We start from the raw sequence: 23,943 nt of genomic DNA, 5'->3' as shown, positions 1-23,943 counted from the left end.
GCTGTGATCGTAAGCTTAATTATGGCAATATCAATCCTTACATTTCTTCCACCTCTCCTTATGTAAAACAGGATTAAATATGCATAAAGATAATTACGGGATATTAACTCCACCAATTTTTTTGTGTTGTTAAAAGGCTCAATCTTTAAAAACGGATAACCCTATATTTTCACCAATAAATATTATAATAACCTTCAAATTTTACTCATTGATTACAGGAAAGTTCGGACATAAGTAAATCTCGAGACTTGCATAATATAATTTTGGCTAACAGCTCAATTTAAAATTGGCTAAATCGAGCCCTTTAACTTTAAAGTTAGCGTGAATTCGCAGCGAATTATGCAATACGATTATTTTTGTAATATCCACCACACATTAGCGCTAACTGTGAATGAGGTGTCATGAATTCATAGTTAGGACTAAATCACAGCGAAGTATGCAAAATGTGCTGCATTTTTATATAATTTTGCATACTTCTCCATTAATTCGCGATAACTGTGAATGCAGGGTAACAACACTATTTCTTTCACAGCTATAAACAATATTGATTAGGCAATATTTAATTTATTAAAATGTATAATCAATTCTAAATTATTTCTCTCCAATTTTGGTTATAATAAACGAAACATATTTGAAAATTTCCTGTGAATGAATTGTTTCTTATAAAATGATCCTGATGGACATGCTCCGTAATTACAATTCTAAAATATTTAATTATTTTATAATCATTGTCATGCCAATGATATAAAGGCAGAGACTTCTATCAGGAAGAAGCTGGGGGTGGGGATAACAAAAGATTATCATAGAAATTTGAGAGGGTAGATAGTTATGAAGACGCTATTGTCATTTAAATAAAAGGAAATAGGCCCTGGATAGTTTTGATTTCGATTTTCTTTTTTATTTTGATCTAAACTTAAAAATTTTGAAGGGGGTTGTCATTTAAGGAGGTATAGATGAAGTCCCTGAAATAAGATTAACGGAAAATTTTACTTATAAAATATATCCCGAATGAACGAAAACAACAATTTAAACATTCTGATTCAAGTGTAATTGAATAAAAAAACAATTATACTATATTTTTCCCCAAACAAATTATTAATGTAAGGATTCAATTAATTATTCGAGGTATCATTGTAATTATTTAAAAAGGAAATCTATTAATCTGATACGCCTCTTTTGGGGCCATGAAATATTTTCTAAAATTCCCTATCGTGCCGAGACCTTCTTTTATTATGCCTCTGATTGTTTTTTTTAAACTATTAATAAAAAGTTTTAAGTTATTATCTAATGAAGGGTATAATTAAAATAACTTTTGATTTCAAAAGTGATAATCACTCCAAATGGGTAAATCGGGTGTAGATCTAAAGAGGGGTAGGGGGTCAAGACTTTTTTTATAAAGAAAAATTTTTGCATCATGTCAAAGAGAGTAACTAAGCATTTATCTCTCGGTAAAAGACTTTAATTTCCAATCACACAGGGCCGAAACAATGGGAGACTTATGGAAACCAGATCACCAGCGAATTTATTTGGCCCCTAAACTAAATATAGTAGAGGAAATTGTAATATGTAAATATTACATAAAATATGATTAATAGTATTTTACCTAATTTAGTCATTAACTGATTATTTATATTTTGCTATGATATATTGCATCTTTTTATAATTTTCCCTACCAATCGTATCATTCTCAGCAACAACAGTAAATAATTGTGAAGAAGTATAGCTAATTTTGAGGCAAACTTTTAGTCTGAAAAGTTAGTTAAACCTCTGAATTACGCCCCCGCTTAAATTAAGGCCAATTTTTAGGATAAAAAGTCTAAGCCGTCTTGGAGTTGGCCAAAGTTAGGTAATTTAAAATTAATATTCAAAACAATATTATATTAAAGAAAACATTAAATTTTATCATTATAAACATTATTATGTACATTATTAACATAAAAACATTAAATATATACATTTTGTAATAAAATTAAAATGAACTAATGTAAAATTAAATTCATTATAATGAATATTGGTTAGGTATATTTGTTTTAATTGACTTCCTTGGATTTATCTGAATAGATGCCTATTTTTAAAAAATAAAAATTTTGATTAAAATACTTTATCTAATGTTTTTATATAAATTTTCATAAATATGTCTTAGCCTTCATTTTTTATTAATAAATTCTACGCTTCAGTTGCATCAATGTGACCGTTTTGATGATTAATTATAATTGAAAATATAATGGTAAAACTTAAAACTTAAATCTTATCTTGGAGTTTAATTACGCATTAATAACAACAACTTTTCCTGTAAACGAGTGGGTGTTAGTGACTAGCTAAATTAGTGATCTGTATCGGGCCTAATTTCCCAAGCCCGGTCCGGCGCAAAATTTTAAAAAAATTTGTCCAGCCCTATTCCGAAAGAAATTTTTTTATTTGTCCCGAAAAGCCCGACCCGAAATAAAAATAAAATTTTTTTGTCTGCCCGGCCCTAATTTAAATATCAAAAAATTTAATATTTATCTATTGTAGAAAAATATTCTACAAATAAAAAAAATATTAAGCCTAGTTTCTTGCAAGAATTTTAAAATGTATCAATTTATTTGACAAAGTGTAATGATATCATATTTAAAATTTAAGCCCGACCCGGCCGGAAATTTTTTAAAAAATATTAGGCCCTGAACAAGTCAGAACCGAAATTATTTTTTAAAAATAGACAGGGCCCGAAGCCTGCAGATTTCTAATCCAAATCCCTGGAGGATCCAGAAGCGGAGCGTCAAAGTGTTTTTTCCGGCAATGCGTTATTTTTTTCAACTTTTTAATATAATTTTGATTTTACCGATAATATATTCCAGCATGTTTAGAATACCTATCGTATGAATCATAAATTATTTTAACCATAGCTTTTGAGTCATTAATAATTTTTAAGAAAAATTAATGGAAAAAATAATATAAATTAAATTAAGCTCAAAAATTCTTGACAAAATTATCTGAAATTCATAGGGCAGGTATTCAAACATGAGGGAACACATTTCCCGTATAATCATATTTTTAAATCCAAAAAATTCGCGCTCAAAAAATTATTTAATGTCGGAAAAAAATAACACATTGCCGGAAAAAATACTTTGACGCTAACATATTTAAAAGTTCTTATATATATATATACTTGCAATAATGTAATAGTGATAAGTATTAAAGATTCTTGTGCCGCTTGTGCGAACGAGGATTACAAATTGGAGCGCAGGTTTCTGCTTCTGTTGGAACGATCAATAAAATTTATATTAAAAATTGCCTAAAAATTTAACTAATAATTATATAAATTCCCGAAGGTAAAAATAAATAATATATTTTTTCTTAATAATTAAAAAATAATATAAAGTTGATTAGATAGTATTAGTTAAATAGGTAAGGTCATATTTCGAGAAATTTTAACCATTCTCATCTTCAGTGCTGGAATCGACATGTGAATTTGGAGATTTGATTGAGTCCAATGGAAGGTTCGGTTCTGGTGCGGAGATTTTGTCAACAGAACTATCTTCTGATTTGTCAATATTTACAGTATCTGTGATTCAATTTAATAAAATAGATGTAAATACTAAAAAAAAATTCCCTATCAATATACATTTAATTTATTTATAATTTTTACAAATATATTTTTTAAAAATGTGAAGCTAATTTAAATAGGTCTTATTTTAGATAATTAATATGGCCATTTGCATTACCAACGCTATTATCAATTTCTGAATCTATATTTTCTGAAGAGCAATCTGGTGGATTATTTACTTCTGGTATTGGTTTTGGCACCAACTTTCCGTTACTTGTGCCATCTTACGGGTAAAGATAACAAAAAAATTATTTTAGATTTTAATTGATATGTGAAGAATAACTCACCTGGAGGAATAAACGGTTTGGAGTTGGGGATTCTGGGTTTGGAGGGTCTAGGTTTGCATTTCCCATTCATATCACCTTGTTATTATGGAAAAAAAAATGAAAAGAAAATTATTAATATTTATTTATAACAGTATTTGAAAATATTTGTATTTTATTATTTTCTTTGGAAAAATATGATTTCCTACAATTTAATTAAAAACACAAAAATGATTCACCTATAATGAGATATGGTAGAGGCAAGAGTTTAGTTAAGTGTTATTTATTATATCAAAAATAATGAATTGTAATTAACTCTTTCGGTAAGGTTTGGATGACTGGGGTAAAAATATTTTTATTAATACTTATAAATTTATTATATTTTTTTGAGCAATTGAGAATTTTATAGCAGTATAAAATTATATATATCTATATTTTCAGAATCCCCAATTTCTAGTTAATATGTGTCTTATACAGTAGATATACCAAATTCAGTTTTTTTTTAAAAATATAAAATTATAGTTAGGATTATTAAATCGTAAATTTTGTTAAACATATTTTAATATTATGCATTAACTAGTATTGCTAAAATGCCCGATTTGAGTCGATTTATTAAAACGGCCTGATTAAGATTTTAGCCAAAATACTATTATGTAAGCCTGGAGATTTTTTGGGCGCTATTTGCAGAATCTCGAGGCTTAACCAATATTATTGTGGCTAAAATTTTTATAGGAACATTTTTAAAAATTGAATCGATCCTTTTAACAATACTAATATTAACCCTATTCCCTATCTTTCTATTATTCTCAAAAATTTAGTTTAGCTATCTTCTCGATTATATTGATTCAGATACAAATGGAGTAGTTTTTTTTAATAGTATATGAAGGGTCTGTCCGAAGTGAAACAACTATCAATATAACGAAATTGATAATAATATATCGATAAACTATCCAGGTACAATGACTTTACCCGAAAAAATTCTTACCTAAGGATTAGAAACTTTTTATTTTTACATTCATTTACTAGAGCGAAATTTAAATTTAAAAAAAACTAACTCTACCGGAAGTGAATTCTATCCAACATGTGTAGAGCATTTACCCTAAGAATTTCGGATAATTTTATCTTTTGAAGCTATTTTTAATTTATATGAATTTACATATTACATCATATTTTTCATATAAATTTTGAAATTTATGACAAATTCTTCGGATATTTACATGGTAGATTGTTGGAATGCATTGCCAAGTGAAATATCAAAAATGGCCCCTTAATCGTAGAATTATTTGGAAGATTTACAATCAGGATGACTCATTATATTCGCATAAATTATGACACGTATACTTCATTAAAATGTAATGTTGTAAACGAACACGTTCAAGAAAGATGTTCGTTTTTCTTGAAAAAATTAGACGGCGTTCGCGTTCTTTTATTTTTGACGAACTTAAATGTGAACGCGTTTCTTTTTTATAACGAACGAGTTTACGTTTGTTTGTTAAAAAAAAAAAATTAATTAAAATTTTTTAAGAAAATCAGCTGTTTACTCTATCACATTTTAATTTTTTTAACCAGTTACTATTTCTGTCCTTAGTTTATTAATTTGAATATTATTATTTATATCTTAACGATTAGCGTAAGCATGGATGTTGTTATTTCATCATCTGATTCTGAATTTTTAATAAACTTAATACCAGATGAATTAAAAATGCATAATAATTAGATTGTCTAGTTGCGGGACTGAGAATTGCTACCTTTTAATTTTAGGTTTTAGAAATTTTTTATAAACCAATATCAATAAAATATGTGAATGCAATTCATATTTTTTTATCAATGTTATATTATAATTTTCAAATATACCTACAGGCCTAATTAGGGTTAAACGGCTCAATTTGAACCTATTTTTAAAAACGGCCAACTCAATATTATCCAGAGAAATATTAGAAGATTCTGTCCGGCACAAAGGTTTTGGCATCTATTCGCAAAATCTCGAGGCTTAGTTAGGGCAATAAATATTTTTTTGGCTAAAATATTGAGTTACCTGTTTTCAAAAAACGGCTCAAATCGAACCGTGCACTAGGGTTAACCAGAGCTCGTTATTATAGTACAATTTTAAAAATTTAGACCTGACTAAAAGGAAAAAAAAAATTCAAGCGCATTTCGGAAATAATTTTTTTCGGGTCAATTTATTTAAGAATAAATTTTAGTTATATAATTTAATAATCATCAAGCAGGATTGGGCCAACTTTTTGTCACCATAAAATCTAATCAGTGCCGGAGTATAAATTTAAAAAAAAAACTAGTTAAATTCAAATCCGGATGTTTGATAATATAATTTAAAGAATTAAATTAAAAATATGGAAATGTCTCACTCACCTTTATTATGCTGTCTATTTTGTGGTCCTAGAATTTTGCCTTTTGGTTGTTTAGGTTTGGAGATATCTTATTACATAAAAAAATAATATATAAAAATGAATCAGAGACATATATTTCCTAAGGCAAAAAGATCCGGACAAAAGTACCTAAGACAAAGAGACACTATACCCTAATTTTAGAAATTTGTTTAATGTTTAAATGAAGAAAGAAGTCATTTCTTTTAAAAAAAAATAATCGCCTTTTTTAAGCCTTTGAAATTTTCTTAAAAATTGGGATATTATTGTCCAGTTTCTATTTATACGTAGGTTTTTATGTCTAGGACATTTCTATCCTTGACTTGATTTCAGGGTTGATAAAATATTAAAATGAATTCTCACCTGGATAAGGCTGGTTAGTTTTGTGTCGAAGAATTTTGACTCCATAGTTTAGGATATGATTTATTTTATTAAAAATAAAATTTTTATAGTGAAAAATATTATGATTTCAAATTAAAAACATCAAAAATTGACTCTTACTTGAATAAGGTGGATTAGTTCGAGGTTTGAGATTTTGAACTTGTATTGTTTATTAAAACAAAAAATAAATTAAAATATTATTATACTAATAATTTATTTTTAATTTATTTAATAAGTTTGAAAAATAAAATGATTTCAGAATCGAATTTAAAGTCAATAAACTTTTCCTGGATAAGATGGTTTAGTTCCGGGCTGGGAATATTAACCTGACAGAATTGGAGGACTCCACATGACTTTTTTTAAATTTTTGGATAGTTACCAATTATTTTATATCAAACAATATAAAAATAATAACTAGGTTTAGAAATAAAATTTTTTGATTTTGGGCTGTATATGAAAAAAAATTGATGCTTCCTTAAATCATCTGTGTTCTAATTGGTAAGTGAGTTGATCACGAATACGCTAAACCTAGATTCGACTCCGGCAAGGATCATGGTTTTCTTCTGAAGCCGACTTGGTTGTTCGCGTACCTTTGGGGAATTATATTTATAGTAGATTGGACTCGACTACGTGATTCCGTTGATATATATTAAAAAGTGGGTTCTTTATAACATTTTGACACAATTTGATTGTTGTTTAGAATATGATCTGATGGGTATCAGTAACCGTTGCTAGATAAATTTTGCTACATATGAGCCACCTATTATACTATCATAATATAATAATGTGTTTGTGCGCAATAATTTATAACTATTTTTAAAGAATTACATGGAGAAAAAATATCAATCTAAATATTGGCAAGTATTTTTATTTACCCTTCGATATACTATAATTCATAGAAGCTGTTTAATTTGATTGATTTTCATTTTTGTTGAATAAATGTAGAAATTTTTTAAAAACTTTCAGAATTCTAAAGATTTAATAAAATCTAATGTTAAATTTTTAATCCTAGAATTATATTTTTGGACTTTTTATTTTTATGATTTCAGAATTTAATTAGTAAAGGTGGCGGCCAAAACTAATTAATGTTTACAGACCAATCGGAACCCAAGATCTGTAAAATCCAGTCTGATACCGTTATAAACTGGTAAAAGATTTCTTTTCGTTTTCTAAAAAAAATAGCGTATAATTTCATTTTAATTAAAATATCATATTTCATAAATAAATAAAAAAATAAAAAAATAAATATTTCATATATAAATACTAATATCCTTGTTCGTAGAGGTGCTTGGGAATTAATGGAGGTGAGCATATTGTTTCTTTTTATTAGCCAGTTCAGCTCATGCGTATGATGGCTCGCATCGCCTTAATAAAAAGCCTTTTTTATGTGAAACCCCTTCTTTAAAAAATATTTGTTAACAAGGCATATATTATCTTGTTTAGAACTTAATATAGTGTTTTTCTTGATAAATTTTTAAATTTGACAGGAGAAATGAATCAATAAAAATTCTCCTGGAAAAGAAAAACGCTATTGCAGTCAATATATGCTAATTAATTAAGTCAATTAAAATATTTCAATCAGGAATTGAGACTACTACGAATGGCCGACTAGGATTAAAGACAGACCAGGTTTATGGTATAAAAGTGGTCCAACTACCGGTCCGGTTCAGGGGCTAGTCTATTAGGACCGGATTGACTAACCGATATGGCCAAAAATTTAAATGGTGATTGATAAAAATTATTCATTCACGGCATTATAAATTATATCAACAAAAAAAATGAAAAATCCTTTTCAAAGCAAAAAAAACTCTAAATTACTAAAATAAATTTTAAAAATCAAAATAACTTAAAATTTTTTTAACTTTAACATTTTCTAAATATAAATTGAATATTCTGGTGATTAAAAATCAATATTTGTTTTTTTGCAAAAAAAAATTACTTTCATTTTGAAAAAAATGACACCATGTTTTTGAATGGTGCACTAAATATATGAAAAATCTATTAAACATTAATTCAAATTCAAAAGTTAACAAAACGGTCTATAAAATTCAGATAATACAAATTCCATGGGCGCTTTAGCTTTTCTCCAAATACTACACATAGAGAAGAACGGGATTTTGCTAAAACCCTCTTAAAACTCTTAAATATTAACAAATATTTGGAGAAATACTATAATAAAAATGTAGCTTACTTAAAATATATACATTTTTTTAAAGATACTTGGATTTTTAAAGTTTAAGAAAACAGGTTATATATTGGGCATAACTAGCATGATGATCTTTGATAAACTCGTAAATTTCCTATTATGATACATTTAACCAACTAATTCTTAAAACGATTTAATATATTGTGCGCGTTTTGCGATTGGTAATGGTTAGTCTCGCATCTCAGAAGCTCTTATCTTATTTATTATTTGCTAGTGTTGCAGAGGTCTATCAAAATTTTCTGACCTAAATATCATTGCAATTAAAAATACCCCTTTTATGTAAAATAAATTAGGATACTATCTTAATCAATGTATAATTTTAAATTTTTTTTAAAGGACTTACACGAAGGTGATAAAGGAGGTCTGGGGGCTTCTGGTTGACGGATACCTATTAAGATATCTAATTTTTTATATAAGAGAGTAAATGAAAATGTCAATTTTTTTTATTTTTTAAATTTAAATAATATGTTAGTAGAACTGAATTAAAATATATAGCACACCTAGAGGCGATATATTCTTGGGTTTGGGTAGGGAAATGCAGTCTAAACCATTATGACCACCTGTTTAAGTTATATGCAAATAAAGGAAAATAACAATTTATCATTATAATTTAGAATAATAAACACATGGCTCACATGAAGGAGGCTTAGGCATAGGGCGCTTGGGAATTCGATTGATATCACCTGGTATAATTTTATATTCAAATAAATTTATGTTATTATATTATAAATTTTCCGGTTTAAATAATATGATAGATTAAATTAGAAACAGATGATGCACCTGAATGCGGTTTGGGCCTGGGTTTTGAAATACAGTTCAAACCATTCTGACTACCTGTGTTATATACAAATAAAGGAAAATAAATATTTATCATCAAAATCTAGAATAATAAACACATGTCTCACATGAAGGAGGCCTTAGCTTATGTTTGCGTTTACGTTTTCCGATTCGATTGATACCACCTGGTTTAATTTATATGCAAATAAATGAAATTATCAATTTTTCACTAATATTTTTATATTCAAATTTTTTAATTTTAAATACCTGGGTTAGGGAATTATAACTTTTGGTTGAGGTATAAATAACTTTAAAGATATTTGATTTATTATTGTGGAGAATAAATGAAAATAGCAATTTTTCGTGTTAATAATTTATATTTTAAGCCTGAATAATACGAATATAATTTAAAGCACCTGCTTTACCATGAGGCCTTTTAGGCTTGGGCTTGGGTTTGCAGTTGATACCAGTACCTGTCATAAACAATTAAAATTTATAATTTTATCGAATTAAAAATTTATAGCTTACATGAAGGTGACAGTGGAGTAAGCCTGATTCGGTTGACACCATCTGGTTTTTATATGCAAAAATAAAAATCGTAATTTCACAAATATTATTGTTTTAAAGTTTGAGTTATGATCGTAGGAATGAATTAGAAACACATGACTCACTTGAAGGCTGTATAGGCTTGACTTTAGAATTGCAGTTGCTACCACGTTCACCTTGTTTAAGTTTACATGCCACGAAAATGATATTTTTTTCACAAAAAAAAGACTACCATTGTTTGATAATGTATAACAGATTTTTTTACAAAAAAAGAACAAAAAAATAAATACTCACATGAAGGAGATATAGGCATAGGTCTGACAATTATAACTTTTGGTTGCCCTATAACTTAAAAGATATTGTATTTATATAATGAAGAGTATAAATGTAAATAGCAATTTTCATCAACATTATTATTTTATAATTTTCTAAATTTGAATAATTATATATGATAGTAATAAGAATTAATTTCAAAACGTTTGATTCACCTGGTGGCCGTTTTTTTACAGGTTCAGAAATGCAGTTGATATCACCATGACGACCTGGTTAAATTTTATTTCCATATTGAAAATAACAATTTTTTCAAAAAAAAATTTTATTGTGAATATATTTATATATAATTTTTGTTTTTTTTAGAATTTTAAATAAAAACATATCTTACATGAATGTGGCTTGGGTAGGGGTTGAGATTGGGGATTAATACTACCTGATTTTAGTTATATATAAAAAATAACAAATATAATATTTATTCTAGACATATCAAAATATCCTTCAACCTTTCAAAACTTTCAATCACACACTTTACTGGAGCCTTTATCTTTCTTTTTGAATTAGTTATATTATACTATAATAACATCCATCATAATATGGTTTGACTTAAATGGTGGGACATCATCTCTGCCTACATTAGTTACAGATTAGTATTTATTATTTTTTTGCCAAAATTTATGTTTTCAATATATTTTTCTCATAAGTTTATTTTCAGATGAAAGAATTTATCTGGAAAAGATGTATTTTTACCACTTGCTCAGTATCTTATTTTGTTTAATTTTGGCGCTATATATTTTGGAATCGTCTTTAAGCCTTCGGGAGCCTGATTGCAGAACTTTTTTTTGCCATCGTTTTTTCGAAAAATCATTCAAGATTAATAACGTCTCCATAGACAATTTAGCCTATAGCTTTGCAATTCTTAATAAAAAACAGAATCTATATTCTCTATCAATGCAATTTTATACATAAGATCATAATATTTGCTATGATTTGATAATAGTTTGCAGCCTTCAACAAATCACAATTATTGCAATATCATCTACAATTAAATATATACGTTTATCTGAAATATATTTGGTTAATCTATCAAGAGGACAGATATTGTGTTCTGGTTGGGGGGGGGGGGAAGTTGTGTAATAAAATTTTTAAAATAAATTTCCCTCCCATTTTTTTGTTGTAATATGATGTTTCTTATAATGTTCTCATTTATAAGATTGTCCGGGAAAAATTATAACACCAATCCTCACTCACCTGCCAAGCCTTATCCCCTATACCTATTTTTGATGAAAACAAAACTATTAATCCATAATAATTAAAGCTCAAATCAGGCCAATGAGCATGTTTCTAATACTCACATTGAGGTCGGAGTCCCTTATTTGGTAATACCACCCTGCTCTAGTTATTAAATAAAATAGAAAACCATTTAATAATAAAATGGTTTGTCAAAAAAATATATTTTTTAATGGAATTCTTGTTACTATAACCTTTATAGAAAACGCGAATAAATGATGTGTCTTTAGAACTTAGAAAGTGTCATTCTATTCTCCATTCCATATAATTGATCTAATTATTTTTTCAAATTAATCATCGATATTGCCACCCTTTTTTATATTAAACCTTTTTTGTGTGCCCTTAGTCCTAAACTAAGGTAAGCCATAAGAAACGGCTCTGCAGCCAGGGCTCCGGTCAACATATTTAATTTATTGCTTTTTTGTGTGCCCTTAGTCCTAAACTAAGGTAAGCCATAAGAAACGGCTCTGCAGCCAGGGCTCCGGTCAACATATTTAATTTATTGGGCTCTATACACCTCGAAAACTAATGACTAAAAGCGATAGCTTTTTGTATAGTCAATAGCTTTTATATGATTATAAATATTTTCACTTCCATTAAAGTTCTGAGAGTTAATTTGACATAATCATATTACATGTAACATTTTAACGTTTAAAACCATTCATTGATTTAATTTTGCATTTTAAAATGAATATATAATGTATATTCAATTCAATTTTATTAATAATCAAAAAAAAATAGCATTTGTTTTTATTTTATTAACACGTAACTTTTGACTATATTTCCTTTCGATTTTTATTAAATTACTTGATTTTACACAGGGGTTCGAACCGAACCGAACCGCAAAACCGGAATAAACCGCTATGATTTTCTGAACCGTAACCTTAACCGAACCGTTATGAAGAATATTAAAAGAGCGAACCGAACCGCTATAAATATTTTGAACCGGTTTAAACCGGTTCAAAATGGTTTTAAAAATAATTAGTTTTAAATTATTAACCTAAATTTAAAATTTTAATTTTCCTGAAGTATATCAAAAACTTAATTCGTTAAAATTAGATATAGCAACTAGATATGATAGGTCCATATTGGGGATCAATATTCAATTTATAAATAACGGAAAAATAAAATTAAGGACTCTATGCATGAAAGTGATTAAAGAACGACACACATCAGAATATCTTAAAAAAATTATTCTAGATGTTCTAAAAGTATATGAAATAAAAATTGAGCAGTTTTACACAATAACCACCGATAATGCAGCAAATATGATTAAGTTAATTAAGCTATTAATACTACACGATGAAGAAGATGATGAAGATGATGACCTTAACGATTATTTAATTAATGATGATTTAAATAATAATGATATAGACAATGACGATTTAAATAAAAATGATATAATTCATGATGAAAATAAAGAACTTTTTAATATTGAAAATATTAATCTTGCACCAAATGCCAGATCCATATTAATAGGTATTAGATGTGCTTCACATACATTTCAATTAGCAATTAATGATTGCATTAAAAATTCAAATGAAATTGTCATTATAAATAAAGCAAGAAACATCTGCAAAAAAATAAGAAATCAGACAACAATGGCTATTATCTCAAAATTAAATTTGAAAAAATCACTAATAGATTGTTGCACAAGATGGAACTCTATCTATTTAATGTTGGAAAGATTACTAGAGTTAAAAAGCTTTTGCCAAGAAATATCGAAAATGTTTATCAGAGAATGAATGGAAAATAATTAGTGACATATTAAAAGCTTTATATCCAGCTTATGTTTTGACAAAATATTTACAAAGTGAACAATTGACAATGGGCGATTTTTATGCTGCGTGGATCAAATGTCTCATGCAAACGAGTAAAGTAGACACTCCATTTGCCAGAATTTTAGTTTCTACGATGAAAGCACGAGAAATAAATTTCAAAAATGAAGTTTTTTGCTCTGCTATTTATCTCGACCCTAGATATAATGTATTTTTAACTTTTGAAGAAAGAGAGATCGCCAGAAAACATCTTTGTAAAACTTGGAACTTGATACAAAATCTAAATAATCAGAATATTGAAATTCTAAATACTATGCCTACGTGTTCGTATTCGAAGGATAATTTAGATGATGATTTTGAAGATTTATTTAAGTCGCATGAAAGTCTTAATAAGAATAATTCTCAGGGCATCGAAAATTATAATAAATGTATAGAAATAGAATATATAATTCGGTCATTTGATAATATAGAGAGATTAGAAAATTGAATTATTGGGAAAATGTAAAGAATAGTATGCCAGAACTTTATAAGTTAGCTATAACTGTGCTAGCAGTTCCAGCTACGCAGGTCTCCGTAGAAAGAGCATTTTCAAGCCTTAAGTTTATACTCTTTGCCCAGAGAACTAAATTAAATCCTGAAATATTAGAAAATATTTTAGTTATCCGTTCGAATTCTCTTTTTAAACCTAAATAGTATAGTATACATATTATTTTATTCATTATTGTATTTACGCATGTTTGTTTTTATCTTATTTATTTATAAAATAAAAAAAAACTAATTTGTCTAATTTATATTTCCTAAATTTAATAAAAATATCTATTAGATTATCATGGATAAATTAAATAAGAAATTATAAACTAAAAAGATTTTTCTCTAAAATTAATATATACATGGTTAATGATTAATTTTTTTTAAAATTAAATTTATAAAAACCGGAACAAACCGAAAAGAACCGTTATAAATTATAAACCGAACCGAACCGATATGATTTTTTTTTAAAAAACCGAAATGGAACAAAACCTTTATAAAATTTTAAACTAAAAACCGGAACGAACCGAACCGTTATACTAAACGGTTCGAAACCCTGATTTTACATATTATTTATATATATTTTAATTTGAAAAATTCTGAACTGTTTATTTTATAAAGAAGACAAAATATTATAGATGTCATCATGAATCTATATTTTTTAAAAATTTTAATTATTTTTGTAAATATAATTTTAAAATTATAATCCAAAATTAATTAACTGGGAATTTTATAAATTATTTTATTAACATTGAATTTATATATTTTATTTTTATAGGTGTCAAATAAAGTAATTATAATTGAAGGTGATATTTCGGAAACAGATATTGATGATAGTGAGGATAAATCATCCTAATGATAATTTCAAATATAGATTCGCCCACAAATTCACTCCACATAGAACTTGATAATATTCATGATTATTAAAAAATTTTGAATCATTTGATACAACATTTTCTAAAAAAAATTTTCTAATCCCCAAAATAACATTCCAATATCATATCGGATTCTGATATATTAGATAATAATGTTTGAGCAATCAAATTTATTTCGCGTTCAAAACAATCTTTGAAAACCGATAAAAATGAGATTGAACAATAGGTATTTATTTATTTTATCCACTGGTAAGGGTTCCATCATATCGCTAATATTGGTCTCAGGAATTCAAATTTCCACAGGTAACTGATACCGTTTCGAACAATCACGATAATATTTGCATCTCAATGATAATACAATAGTAATTCCATGTTATGTAGAAGGGCATGATAAATGCTTTAAAGTAAGACCGTTTATATCCGCTATTCAGGCCAATATGAAAAAAATTGAAATGGAGGATAATATTTGTGTTGACGAATTTTTGATATCATTTAAGGGTAAGAATACATTGAATCAATATATAAAATCAAATCTCCATTAATGGGGTATAAAAATATTTGCTATTGCAGGATCCACCGGAATTATTTATGATTTTAAAGTGTATATAGGAAATCTAACTATAAAAACACAAACAGGATTAGGAATAAGTTGAGTTCTTCGTCTAATCAAATTTGCCTAATTTTGAGAATAGGTATATATATATATAATTGGTACCATACAATCCAATGGCCTAAAAGTTTCAATTTGAAAAGCCGCGATCTCAAGAAAAAGGAGAGATAGTTTCGATTATAAAACTGATACTAATACTGATATAATAATTGTCAAATGGTTAAATTTTTTCATGTTAAATCCTTCAATGGTATCGACCCAATAGAAGATGTGAGGCGGTGGTTCTTGGCGGAGAAAAATTTTTTCAGATCCATAGGCCTTAAATTTAAAGGGTAGATTTAAACGATATGCTAGTAGAATGCTAGTAGATATCAAAGATAGAAGGTTCTATCTCGAGTAATATTTTATTTGATAGATATCTGCATTGTGAATGATGATTATTGTATCGAAGACATTTACTTCAAAAAAATGAAAAATCTTTTATAAAACTTATAATATTTATATCTCAAGTAGTTACTGCTTCATTAATGGCAGGTAAAATTAGTAAGAGAAAAAAAGGTTCTATGTTGCCTCAGATAATATCAGACGTTAGATATGAAAATATAGGGCATTGGTCAGAAGCTCCCAACACTCGAAAAAAAGTATTTACTACATGTTAGCACATATTTAAGGTTGAAGTGTGAAAAATGTGAAATTTATTTATGCTAGAAACAGAATAGAAATTGTTTTAAAATATTTAATGATAAATAAATATATTTTTTTATACAAGCATTGAGCTCATTGATGTCAAATTGTATCATTAATTTTTTTGACATTAATACCATGGAGTAATGGAACTCCATTAGCATGGGATTATACTTGTATCGACCGATTTGCTCCCTCCTTTAATAACAACTCATTCGTGCGAGCTGAAAACTCTAAAATTAATAAATACACTTCCCTAACCAATTGCAATCTCATACCAATCGTATCCGACACAATCGGTTTTTTTGGCAATCATGCCCTAACTTCTTCAAATCCCTTGGTAAAAAAAATCCGCGCCATCACTGGTGACCCACAGGAAGGGTTCTATCTCAGATAGCGCATTTCTATTGATATATGCAGATCTAACTGCATTGCCATCCACGGCTCTCTTTCTTGACCTCCTCCCACCCAACATACAATTTACTATACTAATTATTTTTTTTATTATACAGTTTTTATATAGATTTTAATTTACAAATAGTTTACATGATATTTTTAATATATATTTTTAAATTACGTATATATGTTTTACTTTTAACGTTCAATGTATTATTTTAAAATTGTGAAATAGTTTTATATAAATCTATGTATTATGAAATAAAAGTCGAAATAAAATTTTTAGTTCTTTGGTGTATATAAATGAAGTTTTTCTATAAAAAAATTTTTTTAGTTTTATTTTAAATAGTTGAGCTTTAAAAAGTTAAGTAAAATCTTCAGAAGTTAAAAAATATTTAGGGCGCTTTTATCTCTTTTAGGATTCCCTTAATCAAATAAATTTGGAACATTTCCTCATTTTCCTTAGATAATTAAGTGCGTGACATACAGAAATGCTGATATTATATTATGCTAGAATATATCCTCATTAATAATAATCATTATTAATTTGTAAAAAAAAGGTTTATAACTTACATTTTGTTTCACCGCATGCATTAGTTGTAGGAATAACAATATTAAATAAAATCATTAAATAAATATAATATAACATTATTATATAATTAATAGTAATTGCAACTAATTAAATTTTTAAAATCATTATAATATAAACAATACGGTTGTTTAGAATGTATTGATTCTATTATTTAATCAAGCTTGATTTTCAAATCATTAACCCTTTATTCGGTAAAATATCCATTCATCTGTTGTATAAATATAGCATAAAATAATAATATCATAATAAAGAAAATCCATGGACCTTACCAGTTATCTTATATTTTTATTTCCGAATTTTTTTTATCATCTATTAGTTTAGACAAGAACTTCTTTAGATGTTATATCAATTATTTTTAAAAATCACTTAAATTTATTATATACATATAATAAAAGTGTCGGATTTATTTAACATATTTATACAATAATCGGCTTTGTTGGATTTATAGACTCCTGCATCTGCCTTAAGCTCTGATCAATAATATTAGTTTTTTCACAAGGATTAGTTATCTTAAAATGTTACCTTACCCAAAATTTAATTAAACTATTTAACGAATAAGAATAGTGACAAATAATTTGACTTTCATTTTTTCCTTCATGAAAATAAATGCATGAAATTTTTATTACAGGAATTCGTTTGACTGTTAATCTAATTTCGAAATTGGTTTCCATGCTTAGATATTCAACATTGTTGACAATTAAGAAAATCAATTTATATTAATACATTACACAAATATATAACAAATCCCAATGATATTACTTCTCTCAAATTACATAAATACATCCATAGGTATTAGTATATGATTATCATAAGGATGTTGCAGGCTTGCTCTAGCAGCTAACCTAATTTCCCCTCTTGTCTAAGATCATAACAATAATTGTGATTTTAACCAAAAAGGATTTCAGCACATTACTGGAATTTAAATAAGTTTTTTGTTGATATTTAAATTATTTTGCTAGATATAAAAGATGTTTATTAATTTTATAAAATTATTAAAGTTGTTAAAATTAATAAATAAATTGGTTTTGAATACGTAATTTGATTTCGTAATGGTGATGTAAAATATATTAATAACAATGACGACTCTTGGAACTGATTTTTAATATGACTTTATATAAATAATTAATTTGTTTTTTTATTTTAAAAAGATTAAACTCTGAGAGATTATTTTGACAAATATAAGATATATTTATTATAATAAACCGTAATCTAAATAATATTTAAAATGAAACTATATTTTTCACTATTACAAATATTTTAACTGGCAAAAAAAATACATCGTTCAATCACAAAGTTTCCAGGTCAAAAAATTTTAATTCAAAAATTTTTTGCGGAGCGAAGGTCCATCTTTAGGTGGGGTGAAGGAGTTAATGGGTTTTTATTATGATAGTTGTTACTTTATTACTCTTCACAAAATCCTTATTATTTATTATACCTTATATTATGGCTTCCAGATTAAGGCGTTTTGCATTTTTATATAGATATAGTACAATTTGGTGAACATTTTTTTGCCTTTTTTAATATTCAAAAAAATGAAAAATAATCGGGGTTTTAAGATAGCTTTTTGCATATTGATCACTTTTAAAAAAGAAATGACTATATATTTGTCATGATATGGGATTTAAACTATACAACATATTTTAAAAGTTATCCCTAGCCCATTATTTTTCCCAGTCTACAATCCTGTACAAATATTAGGTAGTAAACTTTCTTGTAAAATAAATTTGAAAGATAAAGATAATTTTTTTTATAGCTATTTCCGATTTTTATTTCCGGTTTTTAATAATAGACTTATTTTCAATAAAATAAATTTCCACATAAATTTTAAAGATATTTAATAAAATTTAAATCATGTTTTTAGCTTAATTATTTTTTGACATGTTTAAAATTAAATAAAGTGTATTTTCAAATTTTGTTGTTTTTAAAGATGGGTATATATCAAAAAGTAAACCGATCTGAAAAGTAAGATTTGACATTTTTATTAGTGAGTGCTACAACTAACATACAAAATTTTAAAAAAATCGAAGGGAGTCAGGTTAAGAATCGAGGTTCTTGGTTGATTTAATATAGAATACAGAAGATATATCTTTTTTGATAATATATTTTAAAAATAATAGCACATCCCTCCCCCCTACCCCGTAACGTTTTTAAGCAATACACTACTTCTAATAACCAGGGTTACCAGACTTTCCGACTTTGTCGTAAACTTTCCGACTTTGTCGTAAACTTTCCGACTTTCTATATTTGACTAAGACAAAATACGCCATCTATTAGTTTATGCTTTCTTCCGATTTTTTATACTTTCCCCTAATTTTTTTAAAATAAATTTACTCTTTCTCCCGATTTTTATTAATACAATTTTATATAGATTAATAATTTTCGATAAAATAAAATTTTCTCCTAGCTAGGTATTTCATTCCCTTTTCAATTTTATATTATTAATTTAAATTATACGTAAATTGCAGAGATTTAAAAAAACGTGTATTTAGGGTTAAAAGTGTTCGGATTGTTCGGGTTCAGCCCTTGTTCAAATTTAAAAAGATAAAGGAATTAACCTTTTGAGGTTAGGTAAATGGCATTGCGATTTCCAAATGATTATAGAAGAGTTGAAGTATTTTTATGGTTAATAACATATATTTATTTCCATATAGCAATGGCTTGTTTTTTCAAAATTTTGGTGGTTGTACGATGCTTCTCATCAAACCCCAATGGCCATTGTAAGGAGAGTTAAACCAGTATTAGAAGGAAAGCACAAACCTTTATACTTTAAAAATTGTAAATCATATTAAAATATTTTAAACAATATTTAATATAGCCGATGTAGGAGATCATGTAGTCATTTATAATACTAAATGGCTTGCTTTTAGAGGAGAAGGTTGGAGAGAACGTTATTATTATCATCACACGGGGTTTTATTTTTAAATACTTATATATGAAAATAGTAATTTAGCTATCCTAAAGGCATGAGTTTTACTCCAGCTTGGATGCTACATGAAAAAGATTCAACAGAGGTATATTCCAATTTTAAATATTAAATTATTCATAATAGATTGTTAGGAAAGTGATATATGCTTCAATGTCAAAAAATATTCATAGAAGATCTAACATGACAAGATTACATTTATACCCAGAACTTGTAATTACATAAATTTTTTATTTTACAATATATTTGTATTACTGCAACTTGCTTAATCTTAATTTTATTGTTCATTTAATTTATTTGATTTATACTTAATGTTATTTAAGTAATTCTCTTTTAAATACATATAGCAGTTGCACAAATAATTGGAGAACATTATATAGGATTTTATAAAAATTTAGAATTCTAAACCCTACACATTTTAACAAAACAAATATATCATTCACTAACTAGAAAAAATTAGTAATTAAATTAGAGATGTACCAAAAACACTTTTTAAATTATTACCAAAAAAATTACATCTAGTAATAAAAAAAAATGAAAAATATATTTCATTAATATTCTCATTTTTCTTTTATTGTCCTGGAAATTTATAAATCATTATTTTATCGCTTGTGGTTTAATATGTTAGTGATCAGCATCAGGCCTAATTTTCCTAACCTGCTAGAAATTTTACAAAAAATTGTACTGTCCAGTCTGATCAAAAATTTTCTTTTGGACTTGGGCACAGCCTGGACCAGCATTTGCAAATATCTAATGTAATCTTAAAATTTATATTGATTAAAATTGGGAGTATTGGGCATTACTCACTAATACCAATGAATATTAGTTTAATGCATCTGATTTAATTACTAGAAACCATGAGCTAAACTTAACTGGGTGTGTATTGCATATCTCCCATTTTATAATAATTTATATTCATTTTATCTTTAATGTATCTCATGTTTATAGAGGTATAATTAAGGGAAGCCAGAGTGAAATGATTAACTATTGGTATTTTGCATTTTACCATAATATTTTTTAACCTTTCGCAAAACAGAACAAATTATTTGTTTATATGTTGTCATATCCCTCATTGACAAAATTATTTAGGACTTGTGATTAATTTTACATGAAGTGTTCCATTTTTGCCATAGTACCCTATACTCAGGGTAAAGTGGCTAACTTTCAGGATAGAGTTGTTAAATTAAAATTTAACATTTATAATTTTAGTATAAACTAATCGATACAATACCAGAATTTAAATAATTATATCAAAAATAGCACATTTTGAATGTGCCCATTTTAGGCACATTATATATTACAATTATTTTTTCTCCTTGTGACTACTTATTAAATTTTATTCCAAATAACAAACAAACTATTAATGTTAAATCACACAAAATAATTTTACTCATAAAAACTCTACCCCAATGTATTGTATATTATGTTGTTATTACATGACTTATTAAGCTATAAACTTCCAATAAATTTTATTTTATAGCTATTATGGAACTTGTATTCAAATTTTAAAATTCTGAGCCTTAATATATTTTGCTAAAAGCAAATAACTAAAGTTTGATTTTTTATAATTTTTGGATAAAAACGGTTTTTTGGTAGGTTATATCAGCGAAAGTTTTTTTAAAGATGAACATAGGTAAGAAATTTTTATAAAAATACATCTTCACACCAAATTTATAGTCTTTATGTTCAAGGGTTAAGAAATTATTTGCGTAAATATTGTTACCACGTCAATCACTTTAACTCAGTCTCCCCTATTTATTTTAAATGAGAAACATTTCTTATTTAATTAGAATAGGTTTCGTTAATACATTCTAATAATTTTAATAGAACTGGAATGAAACTTATTACACTTCATTTGCAATTTTTCAATTAAAACTGTTTGAATTTAACTTTCTTAATTTTTTATATAATGTTATAATAATATATAGAAAGATGTGCCATCAAAAATTATGGAAAATATAGCAGGTCAACTGAAACAATATATGCCAGTAGCTAAAGGATTGCAAGATTATTCACAAAATGAAATAGAAAACTTTCCAAAAATATGGGATATGTAAATATTTTACTATTTTATTATAATTTTTTTATTTAATTTTAGGCCACCAGATTACCTTGAAAAATAAATTACATATTATATATAACCTAATTTAAATTTTTTGAAATAGAGACGAATAAATGAAACTAAACCTTAATTCCAAAGGCTGGGCAGAAACAGAAACAAACAAATTTTTAATATCTATTAAACATAAACTATGATAAAAATGAGAATTTATATATTTTTTGCCGAAATTAAAATGAATAAAGATATGATTACATTAAGTTTGTACAAGATGTGATTTTAATATACATTCGTTTTTACTATATGATTGAGAGCAATAGATTAATCCTGTTGTGAAAAAACTCGTTAGTAAAGATATGAGGTCTTTTGGGTGAGACTGATAATAAAATCGTTCAATGCAAAGACTGCATGACTAACAACATCTGAAAAACTATTCCGTGACAAAAATTTAATTACTGATAAGATAAACCCCCCCCCCCCCCCTTCAAATTCTAAAAAAATTTCATAAATTACTTATACCCAAGGCTACAATATTTGTAGATTGAAATTAATTAATGATAAAAAAAATTATTTTATTTCTTCCAAACAGGGGTTTGTCTTGCATGAATATTTTTTGGTTGATAATTCTAAGAACCACTCATATAAAAGAAACAAACTTTTAAAACAAAATACGATTACCTTTTTTTTAAGTTCACAAACAAAATTATTTATAAAATCAACAAAAAATTTGGTGCTTATTAAAGAAAATTATTTTTTAGTCTGAGTTCTAATTCTAAGCATATGAGTTGAAGGAAATACAAATAGCAAAAATGAAAAATATTTTATAAAAAATATTTTTAAAGACACTTAATGATACAACTACTTCAAAAATTTAGATAAAGGGGTTATGCTAGGGCCGATAACCCTCGTACTAACAAAAGGGTTTCTGTTCAGTGAAAATTTCTGGTTCGAGTCAAGGAAATGACATAAAATTTATTTATAAATAACAGAAACAACAGTTTTTTAAAAATTTATATTTACCGCAAAAATTTATCATCAGATTCATATATTTTAAGAATGCGATTTAAAATTTATTTTAGCAAATTTATCTATCTTTCAAAATATCGTCATTGAGACTTCGACCTGAAGAATACTCGTTCAGCGCATTAAAAAAACTAAAAATATTAGAAGTACCAGCCATTCTCTATTTTAAAGAAGACGTTATCTTGTTTATGGCCAGGACATATCTAAAGCTAAATGACCCAGTTGTGAAAATTTAAATATAGATTTTATATGAACCTAGATTTTTTTAACTTTCTTCCTATTCTTAATATTTAATAATTTAAAGAAAATATTCCTAAAATACATATTATATATGATATTGCAAATGGTGTAAGCAGTATATACATGAGCGGTGAAGGAGAAGGAGTTTGCTTCCAAATTATCTTAAAGGGGATAGAGTGTAGGCAAATAAGGGGGTAGACATCTAAGTAGGATAGGCTATAATGAGGAGTAACGAATTACATTTTTCAAAATTTATTAAATAGATCTATTTATATTTATTGCATATACATAATTGCTAAAAATCGACCAAGTTTATATATTGCATAAGATACAACCATTTTGTATTGTTAAATTGCTCGATTTGAGATTTTGTATTGTTAAATTTCTCGATTTGAGCCTATTTTTAAACGGCTAACACTATTTTAAGCAAGAATTGCCTAAACTTCTATATTTCATTAAGTTCAAAACTTTGTGCATCTATGAACAAAATTTTTAAAATATATTTCTAGATTAAACATTGAGTTAATCATTT

At 26.5% G+C, this 23,943-nt stretch overlaps 2 protein-coding genes across 2 annotated transcripts; one reads left to right on the top strand and one right to left on the bottom strand.

Moving 5' to 3' along the window:
• Window positions 1-2,023: 2,023 nt before the first annotated feature.
• On the bottom strand, window positions 2,024-10,843 carry LOC135930014 (uncharacterized). Its single transcript, XM_065466780.1, has 19 exons — window positions 10,805-10,843; window positions 10,632-10,685; window positions 10,438-10,491; window positions 10,269-10,319; window positions 10,126-10,167; window positions 10,014-10,070; window positions 9,726-9,782; window positions 9,601-9,654; window positions 9,456-9,503; window positions 9,321-9,380; window positions 9,164-9,220; window positions 6,735-6,773; window positions 6,597-6,635; window positions 6,220-6,285; window positions 3,874-3,948; window positions 3,705-3,809; window positions 3,416-3,544; window positions 3,149-3,236; window positions 2,024-2,065 (listed from the first exon to the last, which is right to left on the bottom strand). Exons 3-18 carry the CDS (start codon window positions 10,454-10,456, stop codon window positions 3,175-3,177), a joined length of 960 nt encoding a protein of 319 aa, XP_065322852.1. The 5' UTR covers window positions 10,457-10,491; window positions 10,632-10,685; window positions 10,805-10,843; the 3' UTR covers window positions 2,024-2,065; window positions 3,149-3,174.
• Window positions 10,844-19,702: 8,859 nt separating this feature from the next.
• Window positions 19,703-22,387, top strand: LOC135929912 (large ribosomal subunit protein uL13m-like). Its single transcript, XM_065466654.1, has 7 exons — window positions 19,703-19,777; window positions 19,818-19,941; window positions 19,982-20,075; window positions 20,117-20,177; window positions 20,216-20,302; window positions 22,018-22,142; window positions 22,188-22,387. The coding sequence occupies exons 1-7, from the start codon at window positions 19,739-19,741 to the stop codon at window positions 22,210-22,212; spliced, it is 555 nt and encodes a 184-aa protein (XP_065322726.1). The 5' UTR covers window positions 19,703-19,738; the 3' UTR covers window positions 22,213-22,387.
• The last annotated feature ends 1,556 nt before the right edge of the window (window positions 22,388-23,943 follow it).

The sequence above is a fragment of the Gordionus sp. m RMFG-2023 genome, chromosome 5, assembly GCF_954871325.1.
Source record: "Gordionus sp. m RMFG-2023 chromosome 5, tfGorSpeb1-WG-v2, whole genome shotgun sequence".
Classification (NCBI taxonomy): domain Eukaryota; kingdom Metazoa; phylum Nematomorpha; class Gordioida; order Chordodea; family Parachordodidae; genus Gordionus; species Gordionus sp. m RMFG-2023.
Note: the sequence above shows the minus strand (reverse complement) of the source record. Positions and strands in the feature narration are given on the sequence as shown.